Source organism: Anolis sagrei, chromosome 3 (genome assembly GCF_037176765.1).
Source record: "Anolis sagrei isolate rAnoSag1 chromosome 3, rAnoSag1.mat, whole genome shotgun sequence".
Taxonomy (NCBI): Eukaryota; Metazoa; Chordata; class Lepidosauria; order Squamata; family Dactyloidae; genus Anolis; species Anolis sagrei.
In genome coordinates, this window is record NC_090023.1 from 75,431,126 (window position 1) to 75,451,298 (window position 20,173).

Sequence of the window (20,173 nt, forward strand, 5' to 3'; positions counted from 1 at the left end):
CGGCCATGAAAGCCTCCCACAATACTGTAATATCAACAATAAAATTGAAAAATATCTAGTACTTGAAGAAACTATGCAGTGGAACAGATGCTGACAAACAGGGGACTGCTCTAGGACAAGTGAGTTTTATATTACTGTTTACTTTAATAAAAGGCCTGTAAATCAATCAGTTGAAGGCTAATAAAGTCATAAAATAAACAAAAATGGCCAAAGAAGGTTTGAAGTTAAGTGAACTAGTAATCCTCATGGACCTATTTGCAGAGGTGAAATAAGAGCTTTTCTTGTACCACAGCTAGATTAGTCCCACTTTTAATCCATCAACAATTTTGAGTCAATTTCCATCTTTAAAATTCCTAGATAGCTTGTTATGATGGCACCCACACAACTGTAGTAAGGCATTTATGTCAAAACAAAGTAAAAAAAATATGGGGGCTACCTTGTAAATTTTGATACAGCTGGGAGCAGCAACTACTCAGGAGCACTTAGAGAATAGGCTTTAAATTTTAAGTCAAAAATTGGATTTATTGTAAATGCCACATTCACAGAGCACAGACTTCTTAGTAACATACAGATATATGCGACTAAGCATTTTGACTGAGTAAAGAAATCCTCCTTGCACAGCTTTTTAAGGCTGTGCCTAAGCTAACCTAAATAAGCAGACAGCATAACGGAAGAGGGAAACTTAAACATGTAACTGGTAAAGCATTCTTTAATGTATATAATATTTTAATATTATATACATTAACAGTTTCAGTCATACCTAAATGTAAAAACCTGCTCATCTGTAATACATTGCAATTATTACCTCAGTCATTCAGTCAGGGAAATTAAGATACCTTTTCCATAAGAAATCAGTTACGCAAAAAAAACTGTATCACTACAAATTTTTATTCAGAAGCCCATCTTTTTTTAAAAAATTGTCATTATGAACTTGTTTGGTCAATCAACTACAACACTTTCTAACAGACAAGATAGAAATGGCATGGCTCAGAATCTCCCGGATCTTTCACGATCTCTTGACCGCCTTCTATCACGCTCTCGGCCACCACCACCACCACCTCCTCCTCCTCCGCCACCACCTCCACGGCCACGATCTCTGGATCTAGAGCGACGCTCCCGGGATCTTGACCTGGATCTATGCCTGTTAGAAAACCAAAACAAATCCACTAAAAATCTGCTTTCTCATACACATTGTGATAAGTCAGTAAACTACAAGGCATAATGCACAAGCACAAAGCATTTAAAAGAACAAGAATTGAAAAAAAATCAGATGTTTGTGTTACCCTTAGTGTGCAATTTATACTGTGGAACAAAGTTGAGAACAACTTTAAATGCCCTGGCTGAATGAATGCTATAGCACCCAGGAAGTTGTAGTTTGGCGAGACAACCAGCACTCTTTGGCAGAGAAGGCTCATGACTTTGTAAATATTACTATTTCCATGGTTCCACGCAATTAAGCCATTACAGTTAAAGTGGTGTCAAACCACATTTATCTAAAATGTAGATGTGCTCTTAATTTTAGTCAGTAAATATCACAGCACTTGCTTTGCAGGTAATTCTCACTTTTCCATCCTTTGAATATGACCACAATGATAAAATAGACTCCTTTTGGTTTAAGTTACAGTAGGACAGTGTCATCCTTAATCTGACTATATTTAATAATAAATACCAATATGACTGGACACACTAAACTGATGGGAACTTGGCAAGTCAACATTCAGTTCCACTGATGCCATGTATTTATTTCAGCAGGAACTAACCAGGCACATGATATATACAGTGCAAATCTATGCATTCCTGTGTGTGAGCATGTGCACGCACTTTCAGGCAGTCTGTCAGCTAAGACGTAAGCTCTGAGTTAGAGAGAACATATTCTCAGGAAAATGAGGATTGCATCATTGGTAAATGTCCTTCTTTAAGATGGTAAAGGTTCTCTATTAGAAGAATCCTCTCTTATCAGCAAGCAGATCCAGAATTGCCTTTGCCATGTTGGCATCATCAAGTTGCACTCTCCAGCACAACCATCTCAGACCAAGTGCATCATTCACCTCCAGGACTAGCTTTCTATCCAGATCTCATCATTGCTACATTGGGCAGAATTAGCTGTGGTTAGGCCCCATCTTTTACCTAAATAGGTTGTGCATCATCGCCAGGCCTACATAAGACATTATATCCAGGTGCTTTAGTTTCAAATTGTTTAGGAGGTCGTAATGCTCCTTTCAGTCCTATGTCAATGATATGGAGGGTCTATGAAGGAGCTGTAATTATGTTTTTCTGAACGTATTTACAAAAGCCAATACAACTGTCTTATCAGAACACTGCCTTATCTGGCCTCCTCCGCATGGATTATTTTATAACAGGTGAGTGAAGTATGGTCTGTAGGCTGTGTGTTATCTCACAGAGAGTTTTCAAAAAAACATTTTTCAATCACAGCAAAATAATGCGAGAAGTACTTTTGTTTTAAATGGAATGGAAGGATGGCATTAAGAAGATCACAATTTACTTCACAATTTATTTCTTTATATGTTGAAGCATGGAGTATTTATTGCTTACGACTGGGCAAAAAAAACTATCACAATTAAATAACAACATTTAAATAGCCTGCATGAATATGACACTATGCCCCATTATCATCACGAAGTATAATTCTAAAGAGGCACAACATCAGCAATTAAATAAATACATAGCTATTGCCACAACTCTGAATATCTGAAATACTGAAAAGCTATGTGGCAGAAAAACTCAGCAGAAATTTGTTTATTGCAAAATTCATCAAGAATACTGAAGCGAATGCTTTTTGATTTGCAGCAACCAGCCTTTGGGCAGCTGTTATTACATCCATTATCAACTGAAATGGAAGGTAAAATAATTTATTTGCTAGTTCTATTGTTAATTGGTTTTGAACTTCTTAAGATATGACAAACCAGTGAAATTGATAGCATTTTAGCATCTAGCTCAGTGGTAGGTAAAATGTCAACAAGGCTGTAATAAATCTGAGCCAGTTGGAGCAGATCAGCAGTGCTTTCTGACTCAATGATCAAACACTGTAGGTAATAAGGAAAAAAGGTTTCACGTTACAACACTGAGACTGGTAATATGGAAATAAGGGGAGGAAAGGTCAGGAGCAGATTGCTATTAGAAAGGATTTGTATGTTTGTGCTTCTGGTACTGATCAGCTATGGATATGCTCAAATTAAGGCATAAGCTATGGCTTAATTCTGAAGAAGCCTCTGTCCACATAAGTCCCATTTTGCACCTGGCAATGGCTGGGGTATTCAAGGTTTTTAGTAAAGCAAACTATAGCACATCCCACAATTTTGAGGTCTACTCATCCCCAAACTGTGTTACTCCTAGGTTCTCCTTGTCTGGAGAATTACATAGTATTCCCCCCAAAATAACATCCGAACTTTCACAGAACATAGGCACTTACTTCTTACGACGACGGCCATACAGCTCACGTCTCAATTCTCGAGAAATGGGTTTCAAATGCATGAAGTTACAGAAACCTCCTCGTGTGCACTCACTATGGGGAAAGTGGAATTCAGCAGATTATGATTAAGTATGATGCTTGGTGTCAAAAAAGGTATTATCACATAAAAAGATTTCTAAGTCACCTCAATAAAAAAGGAGCCTAGAAGAAAATTTAATTACCCCATTTCATACTGACGACAACATGCTTCTCTGAAATCTGTCACAGGGGAAAGCTCAGCATGAATTGGCTGTCCGTTAAACCATCGATTGTTTAGGTCAATCACAGCCTTTTCTGCATCTTCTTCACGTCGAAACTGAAAATGTTTTAAAAAATGAAGAATGTATTTAATATAAACAAATAGAGAGTTAAGGAAAGAAAGATGTTACTGTTCTAGGATACTCTTAAAATATATGGTATCACAATTTAATAGCATCAATCCACTGACCATTAAACAAATCTATTATTAAATGCTTTCCTCTTCAAAGAGCTTTATCAAGCCTCATCACATGATTTCTCTAAGATATTGGAAAAATGTGTGCATACATGCAAGCGATTAAGGGTTACACCGACCAGTTTTTACACCATGAAATCAATTTTCTTTTCTAGTGAGAGATAAATGGATTTGGTAATTACACAGGTTTCACTTGGAAAATATAAAAATATGACAAAAGATGGCCAATTTATGAATTTTAAAAAGGGTTAAGCCCATATCAACACTTGCACCCCAGGAGTTGCTGGCCTTCAGCAGACCTAGTCAATGGTAAGGAATTATGAAAACTATAATCCAAAAATATTTGTAGATAGCCAAGGCTACTGGCTCATGTTCAGCAACAACCTCCAGAGTGTCAATGGAGTACATCACCCATTAAAAAGTATTTCAAAATTTATTTATTTATTTATTTTATTCATCAATTTTATATACCGCCACCCCCCGAAGGCTCAGAGAAGTTTATAATATACATATGCGATACATTACATTTAAAATCAAAGAAAATTTCAATCAGGAAGATTCAAATGCCAGCCTAAATAAATAGTTTTACAAGCTCTACAAAAAGATAGTAATTCTCGGAGAGCTCGTGTTTCTGCTGGCAAGGCATTCCACATGTAAGGAGCCACCACCTTGAATGCTCTACGCCAGTAGACATCAGGTGAGTGGTCCTAAAGTAGGGAACTTCAAGGAGATTCTGATCGTCTGAACGGAGTGATCTCGGGGGTTGGTAGGGGGTGAGGCGGTCCCTCAGGTACTCTGGCCCCAGGCCATATAAGGCCTTAAAGGTAAGAATCAGCACTTTGAAGGTAATCCGGTGCTCAATCGGCAACCAGTGCAGTTACTGCAAGATTGGAGTGATATGACACCTTGCTGGAACACCTGCGAGAAGCTGGGCAGCAGCATTTTGCACTAGTTTAAGTTTCCGGATCACCGATAAAGGCAGGCCTATGTAGAGGGCGTTACAGTAGTCCAGCCTTGAGATGACTGTAGCCTGGATCACCGTGGTCAGGTCGTCCTTGGACAGATAGGGAGCCAGACACCTAGCCTGACACAGATGGAAAAATGCAATTCTGTTCGCAGCGGTGGGCTGGGCCTCCATCGTCAGCAGAGGGTCTAAAAGGATTCCCAGACTCTTCAGCGGAGACCAACACAGTCCCTGTCCCATGCCCTTACGGAAGCCGGACTGGAAGGGGTCTAATCCGGCTTTGTCATGTAGGAACTGCTGCAGTTGCTCCACTACCGCCCTCTCAATCACCTTTCCCAGAAACGGAAGATTCGAAACTGGGCGGTTATTGGAGTGAACCGAGCAATTTAGATCCAGTTTCTTCAGCAGTGGAGATCCTACGGCCTCTTTCAGAGCCTCTGAAAAAACTCCTTGCTCAAGGGAGCCCATTTATTATGTTCAACAAGGGACCACGTAGTCCCTCTAAGCAAGATTTAATCAGCCAAGAGGGACTCGGGTCAAGAGAGCAAGTGGTTGATCAAACTGCAGTCATGATCCTGTCAAAAGCCTCTGCGTCCAGCAGGATAAACCGATCCGAGGGTGGGCCCAGTGAGTGGCCACGGAGTCTCAAGCTCACTTACTGTATCAATTGTGGCTGGGAAGGTCCCGGAGGAGCAACGAGATCTTGTCTGCAAAATAGCTCTGAAAATCTTCGGCTGAAGGGGCCTGATCATTACTGTTTGGGACGGTAGGGACCGCCGTCAAGGATCTAATAACCTTAAACAATTTGGCCGGGCGTGAGCTGGCAGACGCCATCAAGGAAGCATAGTAAACTTTTTTGGCTTCGGTGGTAGCAACCCTTTGAATAGCTTATAAGCCGATCTCGCTGCTTCGTCACGGAGTTCACGCCACATGTCCTCTAGCTGTCTCTTCTCCCGCTTCAGCAACCGCAATTCCTTGGTAAACCAAGGCGATCTCTTCTTGTGGGGTCGGAGAGGGCATCTAGGGGTGATCTCGTCTAGTGCATTGGATAAGTTGTTGTTCCATAAATCCACTTGCAATTCAATCGAGTCGCTGACAGGCTCCAGAACCCTCAAGAGCATTCAGGAACCTATCAGGTTCCATAAGTCTCCTTGGGCAAACCCAAACCTATTACATTTCCAACCAATAGCTCAATTAGATCCAATGTGCACCGATGCCTGTTATATATACATTTTTGAGAATTCATAACTGAATACTTTCAGGGGGGCCCTATGCAAAACATATATGGGAATTAGCTACTAGGAATCGTGTCCGCCACGTTTTCAGACATTAAACTCTAAATTGAGTTTAAAGGCCAGTGGAACCATAGATTGCATTTTGGTAGGCAAACAGGCTAGTTTTTAGCCTTACCTTTACATATACGTTTCCAACTAGGTGATCTCCAAGGTTGTCACAGACATTCATCTCTTCTACTTCACCATATTTTTCTTCCATTTCTGTAAAGACTTCCTGAAAACCCCCCACCCAAAAACTCAAAATGTTAATCTGATCCAAAGTGGAAGTATCAGCAATTTGAACACATTTTCGCTGTCCCAGTTTTGGGCTGGCTATCTATCTATCTATCTATCTATCTATCTATCTATCTATCTATCTACCTACCTACCTATCTATCTATCTATCTATCTATCAGGCAATAACTTTAATAATTCAAAGTGAAACTTCACTTCTCAAACTGAAATGAAAAACAGAACCCACTGAACTGGATCTAGATTGAATTCATCACACAGAATTCCTTTTGAAATCTATGGCATTTTTCTTACAGATTTTGATGTGAGATAGGGTCAATTGACCAGATTTGTATCTAGCCTGTTATGTTTTTCTATAATATTAGTTAAGAATTTTATTAGATGGTCTGATGTGAATCAGAGCCACCAAAACTAAGATAATGTGGACTGAAATGTTTGGAAGCTCATATGAGAATAAACCAGCTAGTCTCAAAGCTGCTCGATTTTTGGCTATCTCTGAAAGTTAATAGAAAAGTATTTTCACTGAAAGTGATTGTAATACTTTATGGTGACATAAAGTATTCTGGGCAAAACAACAGAAATATTGAATATTCTTAAAACTCTCCTGATAGCGTGATAAGCACATTATCATTGAAGAATGGTCCAACTGGTATGAAAACACAGTATACTGTAATACTTCTTATTGCTGAAAAATCTTTCACTTGTATTCTTTAGTTATTTGACTCAATATGTTTTTTTTTCAAACAAGCATATGGAACCACACATGTCCACTTATGAGAGAATCATGTGGCTTAAATTTGGCCGCCTTTTTACCCATAAGAAACCCATAAGAACTTAACACTTCAGCAGTCATCTCTTGATGCACACACCAACACAAACTTTTCGAAGAATTATTTAGTTTAACATACCTCAAAGAATTCATCATAATGTTCTTGCATTTCAACATCGCTCACAGCACCTGGAAATATCAAGTCATATTAATTAGAATCTATCTTCTAACAATTTAATGGACTTTTGAGCATCTTATAAAATATTTTTAGAGTAATGTCAGGCATTTACTGCAGTAAAAATATGAAACACATTGCTAGTCATTATGAGTAGATCATAAGCAGTTCTGTAAGTCCTTTAAGGGGGAAAAACCCACAGCAGTCACTTAAAGTTTTAATCCCTAACCCAATGGCATCCTTCCATTGAGAAGCTGGCTTAATCTAAGAAAACAAATTATGGAACACAACCTGTGAGTTCCAAATATTTTGAGTTTTAACGCAGCATGTTTTCATTACCAACTTTTGGAGAATGATTACTAGAATTCAAATCAGGGAAGGAACAAAAGGAAGTATTACAGGAAATATAGCCTAAAATTTCATTTCCTGCTCACAATCAACTGAATGTATTCAACACATTATTAAGCCAACATGTTTTTCATTCCTTCAGTTAGTACAACTAAGTTTACTAATTATTAAAGGCAGATAGAGTCATTTTTTCTCCAAAAGCCAATTTAGTATTTCACATTTTTCAGAACAGTTAGAACAAGTCATGCTATATTATTACCATGTCCTCAATATGGTATTTGCAGGGTAATAGTTTACTCCTATTTTAAAGCAGGTAATATGGGCATAAAATCACTGTATGTATGTGGGCAGAAACAAATGGTTCTACACCATTTTAGTACACATTAAGAATAATTTAAACTACATTTGTTTGCATTATCTGATCCTAAATGGTACTACTGAACAAAGCAACTTTAAAGCATAAAACAAACAGATATTTTACAAACAGAATCTGAAGTACTCATCAACTGGAAAACCTATGAAGATTTTGGAAAATCAATTTTCAACACCTTTCAATGACAAAAAATAGCAGAGATCAGCTATGCCCTCTACATTAAAATTAAAGGGACACAGATGAAATGAGATAAAAAATGTTCACAGAAAAGATAATGGCCAAAATCCAATGAGGTGATTCTACTGGCAGAACTGTTTCTTTCAGCAGAATTGGACAGCGGGTGGCCTGTTTTCTACTGCAACCTCCCATAAATATGAAAGTCTTGCTCTCTAGTCCAGTTTGTTGGGCGCCAAGGTGATGCAGTGTAAAATGATCAGGCACATTGGTGCTGCAGCATAAGCATGTCATTGGATTTAGGCCAATATATCCATAGTGTTTTACCCTGCTGTAAAATGCACTGAGCTCTAAAAAACGCATTAAACTATCCCAAACAATCTGACAAAATATAGTAGAGCTTAATAATTATCTACTTCTAAGAGCAAAGTTGTTGTACATTAAACATACTTTAAAAATATACCATATGTCACTTTGCTAAATTTGATATAATTATTTCCCTGCAAAAGGTAGCATTAAACAAGCTGACGTTAATGATGGTGTTCTGCTAGCTAAATGAGTACACCATCAGACAACTATTACTAGACACAGCTGATATTTCTGTATGACACTGATGGGGAGTAGAATAGTTAAACAATGTATATATTTGCTTGCCAGTTTATAGCAAACCATGCAATAGGTGAAGCAGCAAAAAGCTGTGATCATAAGCATAATTACCCAATTGACAGAAGATATTGAAGATTCATTATTTTAAGAGAAACTTGTTGCTGCAATTATGCTTGTTCAGCTAATAGGTTCTGGACAAAGAAGATTAACATCTCCACAGCAGACCATGCAACATGAATTCATTATCAAATTGGTGGAAATTTTAACACGTGCCCAGGAATGTACATATCACTGCATAAATATCTAACAGTGATAGTGTAAATGTTATAAACAGCAGACTACACTTAACTATAAATTCCCTAAGCATTGCATTGTTTAACTGCATCATGAGCAAATCCCAAATGAGCTTGTTTACCCTTTAAAGTCACTTACATCTACTGATGTACAGTAGACAAGAAGACATCCACATTTCATTACTACACAAGTATTAATGAACTAGTTCAAGACAATCTCCACACTTTCCCATAAATGACTATCAGTTCAGTTTTTAAAACAAGAAATTTTAAGTGTACCTATGCAAAGAGATCAAATTAAAGTGATTTAAACTTCAACAAACAAATGGAAAGGCAATTGAGTTAAATTTATATGCTGTTGACCTCATTGCTGGATTAAAAGCAATGTGAACACATCAGAACACATTGAGATGGTGGAGGCCAGTGGCCAGGGTGGGGTAGAGACCAATGGCTCAAGAATGTTTGAAAAAGTGTTCCTTAAAAACATAAAATGGGCAGACATTTAGTTTCTGAGGAAACATAATTGGGGTGGGGGGGCATGGGGTATGAAAAGGAGCAAAAATTTGTCAGGCAAATTTAATTGTGGTCAATTTGTTCCATTAAACTAAAAATGGTAGACCAGCTTCAGTTGACACTGAGCTCTGACAATCAAGCCCAGGGAACCAGTGAAGGAACTTGTATGAACTTACAGCGCAAACCGTCAGCAGACTGGGAAGAGTTTTGAGGGTTACGGTAAATGTTCAAGAGGGCAATGGTCTGAAATACAAAACGCAACAACTTTATATTACGGAAAATAAGTTTAACAAGAAACTGGTTTCCTTGTGGTGATCACTTTTAGTTGAGTCTCAGTGCTGAAAGAGAGGATGTTATTTTCTCCCACGAGGGAAATCTGCAATTGAACTTGTGACTCACTGAACCATCTAACAGTAAAAAATAGAGATCTCACAACACTTATTATTGCATTTTTTAAAAATGCAACAACTAGTATTTGATCATCAAAGATCTCGAACCTGAATCCATAAAAATATGGAAGTAAAGAAAGGTTAAAAATTGTCAGGAACTAGATTCCACTAAAACAATAATAAGGCTGTCATGAAATCTCTATTGCCTAATACTGTTAACATCAAATAAAACCCAAGCTTCACTTACCGTACATGGCAGACCACCATGATTTCAGATTTTTAAAAAACAAGATATTTGATAAATGCCTAATGCTTAATCTTCCTAGCATGAAAACCAATATCCATGTCTTAGCTGAAAAAGTTCTGAATCAAAAAAATCAAATCAGGCTACCTTTATTAATCGTTGTTCCTTTTTGCACATAGGCATTTAACAAACTCTTGGCTAATATTGTAAGAGTTCCATCACTTGTCCTGTTTGCAACAGCTTTATGTCAGCAGCTCAGAAGCCAACATGATTTTCTCATATTTAGGAATGGGCTCTTTAACACCATTCTTTTAAAAAAATTTCTCCAACTGTGGGACTTACAGTGTGAGCCGTCAGCCGTCTGTGCACTGTTTTGGGGATTACGATAGATGTTTTGAATCAAGATGGTCTGCGGGGAAAAAAAATAAAAAGGGGAATTCTACTGGCTGCTGTGCATATAATAGACAATTGCAAAGAGACAACCTTTTGTGAACAGCTAAATATAAAATGTATCCAAATTGTATGTTATTATTTTGTTTTTGCAATATGTTTTTGAAATATCACTCAAACATTCATATTATGAAGACAGCAATGAATTTCACCAAGAAGTTGCTCTATAAGCTTATTCTCTAGGGAAATGTGGCTAGCCTAAGATTTAAAATGGAAACAGAAAGACATGTGTTCCAATGTTATCTTATTTTATACCTCAAAAAGTACAGAGCCATAAAAATGTTACATGACACCCACAACATGGAGTGTCAATGTATTAAAGGGTCACTTTCACAGGGAATATCTTTTCTCTTATTAAGCATTTTCTTGGTGGAATTTCCATTTCAATAATACGCCTTTCTAAATGTTCACTTTTTGCAGATCTTTAAAGAAAATATCCTTTCGGCCTTTGTGCTTTCTACTTGAAGAATTGCCCAGGCAGACTTGAAACCTTACATTTGTACCGCTCTTCTTAATATCAAGTTGTCTGAAAAAACAAATCATGTTTTAAGTTAGTAATCTAACATCTCAACGTTTAATGTCCATATTAGTGTAAATATCTCATGTTACTTAATTAAAATGTTAGTTTGTTTTGAGCTGTCATTCAAACTGAATGTAATCTACTGCATTAAAAATGTTTTCAGAGCTTCTTTTTAAAGCTAAAACCAGCTGGTTTCTAGCCACAATAACAGATACAGTTTCAACTTACTGTTATCTAGGCTATTTCACATTCACAATGCTCTTACAACCAACATTCTAAATATTTTTGGTGGCTAGCAAGACCCAGTATGCTAGTCTTTAAAACCATACTGTTTAGTACTGCAGCATCTGAAGTGACCATTAAAGGAAAAGATGTATCTTTTGTTTGTTTACAATTCATAATCACAACCAATTAAAGCAAACTACTGCATTTGAGTATATGAGACAGAAGAATCCAAAATAAAGCTACTTCATATTTTCAGACTTTCAGTGGAACCGAGACGTTTTTCCCTTCACCCTTTGATTGCAGCCCTCTGCAAAGCCATTTAAAAAAAAATTGAAGGCTTGTAAATATGAAGGGATCCAATTATGAAATAATCGCTATGGCCCAGGAAATGTATACCATTTGATTCTGATATAGCCTGTTAACTAAACTATTTTCAAAGTATTATTTTACATTTTTATAGATATTAATGAGTTGGAAAGGATTGTTATCTTAGTTAAAATGTATGGTACAACCAATTGCTCATAGTGACTTCTACAAAAACCGGAAGATCCAAGTTAAAATATCTAAAATATAACATGTCCTTAATTTTCATTTATAATACATTTATAATTCTGTTACTCACAACTACTAACATCAAGACCAAACTCTAAATCACACACAGAAAATTAGTATAGGTTTCAAAACATTTCTGTGCCCAAGTATTTCAGATAAGAGATATTCAACCTGTATTAACAATATAATCAATAATGTAGTGGAAATTATAAATATGTTGTATGTAGTATGTGATGGAATAACAATCATCTAATGTTTTAAAACTTCTGCTCTAAAAGGGGGCATTTTAATTTAGTTAGTATTTGATTATTATAATTTTCAGTATCCAGAGAAGAACAGGTAGGATACAGAAAAACCTGCATATTAAACGATTTACTATTTGGCAATCTAATACAAAAAAATGCTATGACACATTTGCAGTAGCAAATAAAGCTAATTTGATCATCACATCCAGTTTAAGTAGGAATGTCCTTAACTAGTGTAAGGTCAAAATTAATTAAAATGCTATTATAGTGTGATTTAGCAGGTATTAATCAGTGCCTACTGAGTGTCACACATGTGCTAGATTTAACAGATACAAAGTCACCAGGAGGACATATTTTCAAATGCCAGCTTTTGTTGGTATGTAGGAATTTGCATTTCTGCTACTTCATTGAACTGTAAAAGTTCAAACAAATTTTGGTCAAATTTAAAATGCTACATACTTGTTTGTGACTAACAATATTGTGACAAATATCATCCTGAAGGTTACCACTGGCTGACCTCTAACACTAGGAATCTAATGGAACCATTTCCTGTAACCAATGTAAATAAAGAACTCAAAAGGGTTTTATTCGAGGTAGGGGGGAACTCAAAGGCATGTCTATACATATAGATTTATAGACTATGAAGCTCTGAAATTCATAGATGCTGTAAAATTTATGTAAAAGTTCAACCAAGAGAAAAACACAAACCTGGCTAAATGTTGGCTTATTGTGCAACCGAGAACAACGATCTCCATGACGGCATGCTCCAATTTTGAAATAAAAAGAACAGTTCACTCTGAAACAAAAGAATGCAAAATATAACATATCTATACAAAAACCAAAAGGGGGAATAATACGTAAATAAGTAAGTAATAAGTAAATAAGGATCATATGCAAAATATTTGGTTACAAGAGTAGAGCTAAGCAAATTAATTGGAAACATGACTGGTGTAAGAAGTGAAGAACATTCTATTCAAGGCTGGGCACATTCTGTACTTTCTACTTTTAATCACATATTCATCAAGTAAATGGCTTTTCTCTTTCTAGTCAAGAACAATATGTTCTACTAATTCTTAAAAAATAACAAATTTCCACCAAGAGAAATCTGAAAACAAATTTAAATATTGTTTGCATTTTACAAAATTTGCTAGAGAGGCATGGAACCATTTAATAAACTGAAATATTTACCTCACAAAATGTATATTTCAAGTTAAGAAAATATAATACTTTAACATTTCTTTCTAGTTAGTATACCATTCAACAAATAGCTATTTAGAGTATTTATTCAGAAAGTATTTTTAAATACTATTTGAAACACGTTGTCTACGTCCAAAAGTATTTGAAAGAGTTATAAGTATTTCTATCAAAAGTTCATATGTACATTTGTAATACAGGCTGAGTCTCCCTTGGGACCAGAAATGTTTCGGATTTTGGATTTTGGAATATTTGCATACACATAATCCATTATCTTAAAGATAAAACCCAAGTCTAAAAACAAAACTCATTTATGTTTCATCTATAGCTTCCACACAGACTCCAAAGGTAATATTACACAAAATATTTTTGTCTTTTTGTTCATGAAACAAAGTTTGTGTACACTGAAACACGGGAAAGTAAAGATGCCCCTAATACCCCACGATGTGGACATTTTTAGATTATTTTGGAATAAGGGATGCTCAACCTGTACAAAGGAGTTCTGTATTTTTTTCATTTAAACTTGAATGCTTCCACACTTCTTTTGCTTGAGAAAAAAGTACTTAATACTTTTATTCATCGGGTAAAATACTGTGGGGTCCTTGCTAATTCCTCAAACCCTAATGGCAGATTTATTTGCACCATGGCCTGTGAGTCTAATCACTGTACATGTGAAAGTAAACACATATGAGAATTACGGGCCATTATGTGCTGTAGTGTTTTAAGAGTTGGACGACTCTTGAAATCAGGGATTTAATTTTGGAAATTGTAGTTTGGTGGGGCACCAGCACCAACTCCCAGGATTCCACAAGATTGAGCTATACCAGTTAGTGTTATCAAACTGCATCACTTTCACAGTGTGGGCAAACTTCAGCCTTTAAGGTGTTTTGGACTTCAACTCCCACAATTCCTAATAGCTGATAAGTTGGCTGGGATTTCTGGGAGTTGAGGTAAAAAAAATCTGGGGAGCCAATGTTTGCACATGCCTGGTGTGGAAGCACCCTAAGATAATGGTCATGATGCAGTTAAATGATAAAATGCTTAGGGCATTTGTAGATAAGTGCAGTCTGATATTTATAATATTATTTGCACTATCACTGTTTATAATTATGCAAAAAGAATGTTTTTTTACCACTTGAAGTATGAAGGGTCCTAAAGGCACCAGATCCCAATTGCTAAGAAGGATTGGCCCTCATTAAGACGCCTTAAGGGTTTTCTTAGTATTCCTTGACTGAAAAAGGCCTATGGAATTCACATTTGAAGTATGAAGGCTTTTGTGCTTCCCTGCAAAATTAGGCAAGTCCACAATTCCATGATTCTTCATTAATCTGAATGGAACATTAGATGTCCCTAGCATGACTTGTGGGTATGTACCTTCAAGTCACCTGTAAACATATGGTGACCCCATTTATTTTATAGGGTTTTCTTAGGCAAGGAATACTTAAGAGGTAGTTTTGAAACATAGCCACAGCACCTGGTGTTCATTGGTGGTCTTCCATCCAAGTGCTTACCAGTGCTAACTGTATAGCACCCAAGATCACATGGAATTTCATGCCTTCGGGGCAGGGGTGTCAAATTAATTTCCCATTGAGAGCCACATTGACCTTACTGTTGCCTACAAATAGTAATTGAATTCATGGATGGAGAATTCATGGATACAGAGAAAGGGCCAATTATAAGGTTTTTTTTTTTTTTTTGCATAGTGGTCAGTGCTCTTTAGTTTTTACTCAATGTGGGCCCCCAGGTGTTATTGAAGAACAACTCCAATCCTTTTTTATTATCTGGGGATAATGGGAATTGCAACCCAACAGCACCTGCGGCTCCGAGGTTGGGAAAAGATTAAAAGGCATTTTAAAACCAGACATCCTATCTATAAGCTTTGCATCTAAATTCAAACTCTTCTCCCGAGTAAACAAGAATAAATTGTAGCCTTCTAGACCCAGTACTGTATTACAGCTCCCATCAACTTTAGTCATGATGTCTAATGATGGAGTTGATGGAATACAGGAGTTGCCGTCCAACAACTGGATGGCTGCATAAAAGGACATGGAGGACCGTATTTAGTCTGCGGGCCTCAGGTTTGACACATGTGCTTTAAGGCATTTAGGCCAGCCAAACAAGTCTCAAATCAGCATATGTAAAGGGAATGTATTGGATTGGGTGGCTGAGGTGAGGAAGATTTCCTTGGCTTGCTTTCTTGTCAGCCAAGGTATAGTGAATCTATCCTTTTAATGCAAACTAGTAGTTTCCATTTTCTTTTAACCCTAGCATGCCTTTAAAAACCCCTTTTCATGTTTATTGAGCCACCTTAAGTACCTTTACTGAGGCTGAAGGGATAATATGGGTGTGCAACATTTTCATCTAAATATCTTATTAAATAGTAGTTATTTCTACAGCATCCCAATACAAAGGTTCTCTGGGCAGTGTACATAAAATCAAAAGAGCTTATAAACAATAGGCTGTGTTTCTTAATTTAATTTTAGTTAAGTTACAATTTGTTTATATATGTTGAGTTGTCAACTTTTGTAATTACATGCTTATTGCTTGTTATACTCGGGGCATTGAATGTATGCCATTTTTATTGGAATCTCCCCTGAGTCCCTTTGAGGAAATACAGTGGAATACAAATAAAGTGTTTTATTATTATAAATGTTGTTTAAAAATATACAAAACATATTGAAACAGTACTTAACATTTTGGGGAGGAAAATCTCTCATGGTTAAATCCACTAGAAAGACACCACTATGGACTTTTGGGCATTTGTTTTTATGCTAATCATTTATCACCACCTACTTGGTGGTGACAAATTGTAGCTGCTTTAGAGAATTGGAATTTAGAGAGTTGGCTGCTTTAGAGAAGTGATCTTGGGTGTTAAACAAGGTTAGCTTTGCTTAGTACTTTTAATTCTGTTTTTATCTCCCTTTCTGAACCATCTCGGAGGTTAAGATCTGAGGACGTCCTGCTCTTGGTCCCACCTCCTTCGCAGGTGCGACTGGTGGGGACAAGAAACAGGGCCTTTTCAGTGGTGTCTCCTTGTCTGTGGAACTCCCTCCGCAATGAAATTAGATCAGACCCTTCTTTCCTGACCTTCAGAAGAAAAAACTTCAGTCGTGGCTTTGGGGACAAGCTTTTGACAAGTGGAGCAGTGCAGTTAAGTGACTATGAATTAATGTGTTGATAAATAAATTGGTCCTGGATTACATTTTGGATGATGTGATTTTAACTGATATTTTTAATAAGTTATATTTTAATTGTTTGGTTTTAATTGTAATTGTGTATTGATACATGTATGTTTGGCATCAAATTGCTGCCTGTCGTAAGGCCACCTTGAGTCCCTTCGGGTTGAGAAACGTGAGATACAAATATAGTAAATAAATGAATATTTACCAAATTAATTGTTTTTTAACTCTTGTATTGCACCTTTTAAACTTAGTGTGGAGTGTTAGCTGCCTTGAGTCCCTACAGAGAGAAAGTGGGATATAAATAATGATGATGATAATAATAATGTATCTGGACACTGTTCTTATTATTTACACGTCTATGGCCCCTTCTACACTGCCATATCAAATCCAGATTATATGCTTTGAACTGGATGATAGGGCAGTGATCTGTTCAAAGCAGACCATGTGAATTATTTGCTTTTATAATCTGGAATATATGGCAGTGTAGAAAGGGCCTATGAAACACGATGTTCTAAACCACATCTGAATGATCAAAGAAGCGGGACAATGGCTTCAAACAACAGGAAAGGAGATTCCACCTGAACATGAGGAAGAACTTCTTGTGAGAGCTGTTCAACAGTGGAACTCTCTGCCCTTGAGTGTGGTAGAGTCTCCTTCTTTTGGCGACTTTTAAATAGAGGCTGGATGGCCATCTGTCAGGTTTGCTTTGAATGTGATTTTCCTGTTTCTTGGCAGCGATTTGGACTGGATGGCCCATGAGGTCTCTTCCAACTCTATGATTCTATGATCAAGTTACATGTCTGATATGCAGCAACAAATACCATAAACAGGTCAAGAAATTCTTCTGCCAACAAGCATTTGGGGAAGGGGAAAGGCCATTTCTGTGCATTTATTGTATTATGAATTCTGTTTTTACCACAGAGTTACTATTTAATTGTTTTTAGCCTTTGTATTGTGCTTTTAAAACTTGTGGTTTGTTAGCTACCTTGAGTCCGCAAGAGGAGAAAGGCGGGGTATAAATAAAGTTAATTTTTTTTTGTCGTGTCAGGAGCGACCTGAGAAACTGCAAACCGCTTCTGGTGTGAGAGAATTGGCTGTCTGCAAGGACTTTGCCCAGGGGACGCCCGGATGATTTGATGTTTTATTATCCTTGTGGGAGGCTTCTCTCATGTCCCCGCATGAGGAGGTGGAGCTGATGAGGGAGCTCATCTGCCTCTCCCCAGATTCAAACCTGCGACCTGTCAGTCTTCAGTACTGCCGGCACAGGGGTTTAACCCACTGCGCCACCGGGGGCTCCAATAAAGTTAATAATAATATGTAATAGTGCACTCCCTAATATAAAATGCCAGAACCAAACTGTGCTTTTTGAAATTTTCAAAAAACATTTTCAAACAGCAATTGGTTGATTCTATGGTTAGGTTACAGATTTCTTGGTTATGTAGGGCCAAATGTTATTCCAGAGAAAGCATTTGGCAAAATAGTCTGGTGCCACTTTAGCTAATTCGACACAGTAGTATGGAATTATGGGAGATGTACGAGGTTTTTAGCCTTCTCTACCAAAGAGTGCTGGTGCCTCACAAAACTACAACTTCCATGATTCTTAAGGGCATTGAGCCATGGCAGTTCAAGTAGTGTCAAAATGCATTAATTTTACAGTGTAGATCAGTTGTGGGCAAACTTGGGCCCTCCAGGTGTTTTGGACTTAAACTCCCTCAATTCTCAACAGCCTCAGGCCCTTTCCTTTCCCCCCCTCAGCTACTTAAGTGGCTGAGGGGGAGAAGGAAGAGGCCTGAGGCTATTAGGAATTGTGGGAATTGATATCCAAAACACCCAGAAGGCCCAAGTTTGCCCATACCTGGAACTGGACAAGGCTTGACAATAAGGAGACGCTAATGATGTTTTTATTGCTGTTGTGGTTTATGTAATTGTAATGTTTTAAATTGTTCTATGATACTGTGTATACTGTTTTGTTGGAAACTGCCTTGAGTCACCGATAGGCTGGGAAAGGCAGTATACAAATACAGTAAATAAATAAATACCTGGTGTAGAGGCACCCTGAATATTCCTTGCCTAAGTAAATTCCTTGCCCTCTGTCATTTTGTTATTATGTTTAGTTCTTATGTTCTGTGTATATTGTTTTATATGCTTTGATGTTTTATTTTAATGTTATGCTGTTTATTTTATTGCAATTTGTATTGTTATATTGTAATTCTTCTTTGGGCTTGGCCCCATGTAAGCTGCTCCGAGTCCCCATTGGGGAGATGGTGGTGGGGCATAAATAAAGTTTATATTATTATTATTATAAAACCTGTAAAATTCACGGGTTTGCCATAAATTGACTCGAAGGCACCTACACATACAAGGCTCCAGATCAGACTCTTGAAACTCATTTTGAAACATCACTTAGGCCTGACAGTAATCTGATAGGCCCAAGGTGAGATTTTCCCCGATGAATTCTCAAAGAGGATATTCAGACAGAGAGAATAAGACTATTATGATGATAATTTACCAGTAGAGTTGCTTCTTATTCCCTCCCTCACCCAAATTATCATCATTATTCTGTTTCATGAAGAGAAACAAGGCCAGAAAGGAGAAGAGGCGGCAAATATTCTCTCTCTCGCTGCCTCTCGTGGGCGCGCGCTCCCACTACACACAGGGTGGGTTGGGGGTGGGGAAAAGGCGCCTCGTAGCCGGAAAAGGCGGCCTCGCGCTCGCCAGCCGCCGCGCGCTTCCCTTCCAGGCTTTGGGGGAGGGGAGGGAAGAGTAAAGCGAGGAGCGCGCACAGAGGCCTGCTCCAATCAGAAAGGCCATCTCCGGCTCGCGCAAGAGTGAGAGAGAGAGCTGCCGTCAGCAACAACGGAAGAGGAACGTTTCGCGCGCTGGAATCGCGCACGCGCACACACAGAGCCCGAGAAGGAGAAAGAAAAGGGCGGGGGGGGACGCCTCGTGGGAAACCGCGAGGCCTCCACCCGAGTGGCTGAAGGGCCCTCCCCCACCCCAGGAAATGAGGCGCCGTTCGTGCGAGCCCAGCGGGAAGGGGAAAGCGACCCACTCACTTGTCTTTCTCGGTCCCGAAGATGGAGGCCAGATACTCCGCCATTTCTCAGCGCCCGCCCTGCCCGGCCACCCGCCCGCCGGACCCCTCGGCTCTCTCCTAACACGTCATCCGCGAGCGACGGAAAACGCCCGCCACGCCTCCCAATCCCTGGAACGCTGGGCCAATCGGCGCAGAAAGGAGGGCATGGCAGGGAGAGCCCTCGCGCACGCGCCTGGTGCGGGGGACGCTGCGGCGCATGCGTGAAGGGGCCTCTTCCCAGGCGTCTTCGCACACTGCATTGCTTTTTCTTCCATCTTGTTCGCGCTCTCTGGGTTGTTTCTGTGGCGGGGACAAGAAGCAACTTTATAGTCGCCCCGAATCCCAGTTTGAGAGGAAGGCGGGATACAAATGCAATAATCAAATATGTTGGCGAAGGCTTTCATGGCCAGAATCACTTGGGTTGCTGTGAGT

At 38.3% G+C, this 20,173-nt stretch overlaps 1 protein-coding gene across 2 annotated transcripts; it reads right to left on the reverse strand.

Moving 5' to 3' along the window:
• Positions 1–501: 501 nt before the first annotated feature.
• On the reverse strand, positions 502–19,853 carry U2AF1 (U2 small nuclear RNA auxiliary factor 1). Of its 2 annotated transcripts, none has more exons than XM_060770258.2 (8): positions 19,722–19,853; positions 12,998–13,085; positions 10,640–10,706; positions 7,322–7,371; positions 6,298–6,396; positions 3,652–3,785; positions 3,431–3,523; positions 502–1,141 (listed from the first exon to the last, which is right to left on the reverse strand). In XM_060770258.2, the coding sequence occupies exons 1-8, from the start codon at positions 19,763–19,765 to the stop codon at positions 988–990; spliced, it is 729 nt and encodes a 242-aa protein (XP_060626241.1). In that variant the 5' UTR covers positions 19,766–19,853; the 3' UTR covers positions 502–987. The 2 variants fall into 2 exon arrangements, with proteins under 2 accessions (XP_060626241.1, XP_060626240.1); XM_060770257.2 differs by lacking the exon at positions 10,640–10,706 and adding an exon at positions 9,841–9,907 and having other exon boundaries at positions 19,722–19,851.
• Between the last annotated feature and the right edge of the window lie 320 nt (positions 19,854–20,173).

What these genes read in the sequence shown, in the direction of transcription:
- U2AF1 (XM_060770258.2), bottom strand. Translation starts at nt 19,765, where the DNA reads ATGGCGGAGTATCTGGCCTCCATCTTCGGGACCGAGAAAGACAA. An exon ending in TTCGGGACCGAGAAAGACAA is followed by an intron (nt 13,086 to 19,721) that starts GTGAGTGGGTCG and finishes CTTTTGTTTCAG; the next exon opens with AGTGAACTGTTCTTTTTATT. An exon ending in GACGGCTGACGGCTCACACT is followed by an intron (nt 7,372 to 10,639) that starts GTAAGTCCCACA and finishes TGATATTTCCAG; the next exon opens with GTGCTGTGAGCGATGTTGAA.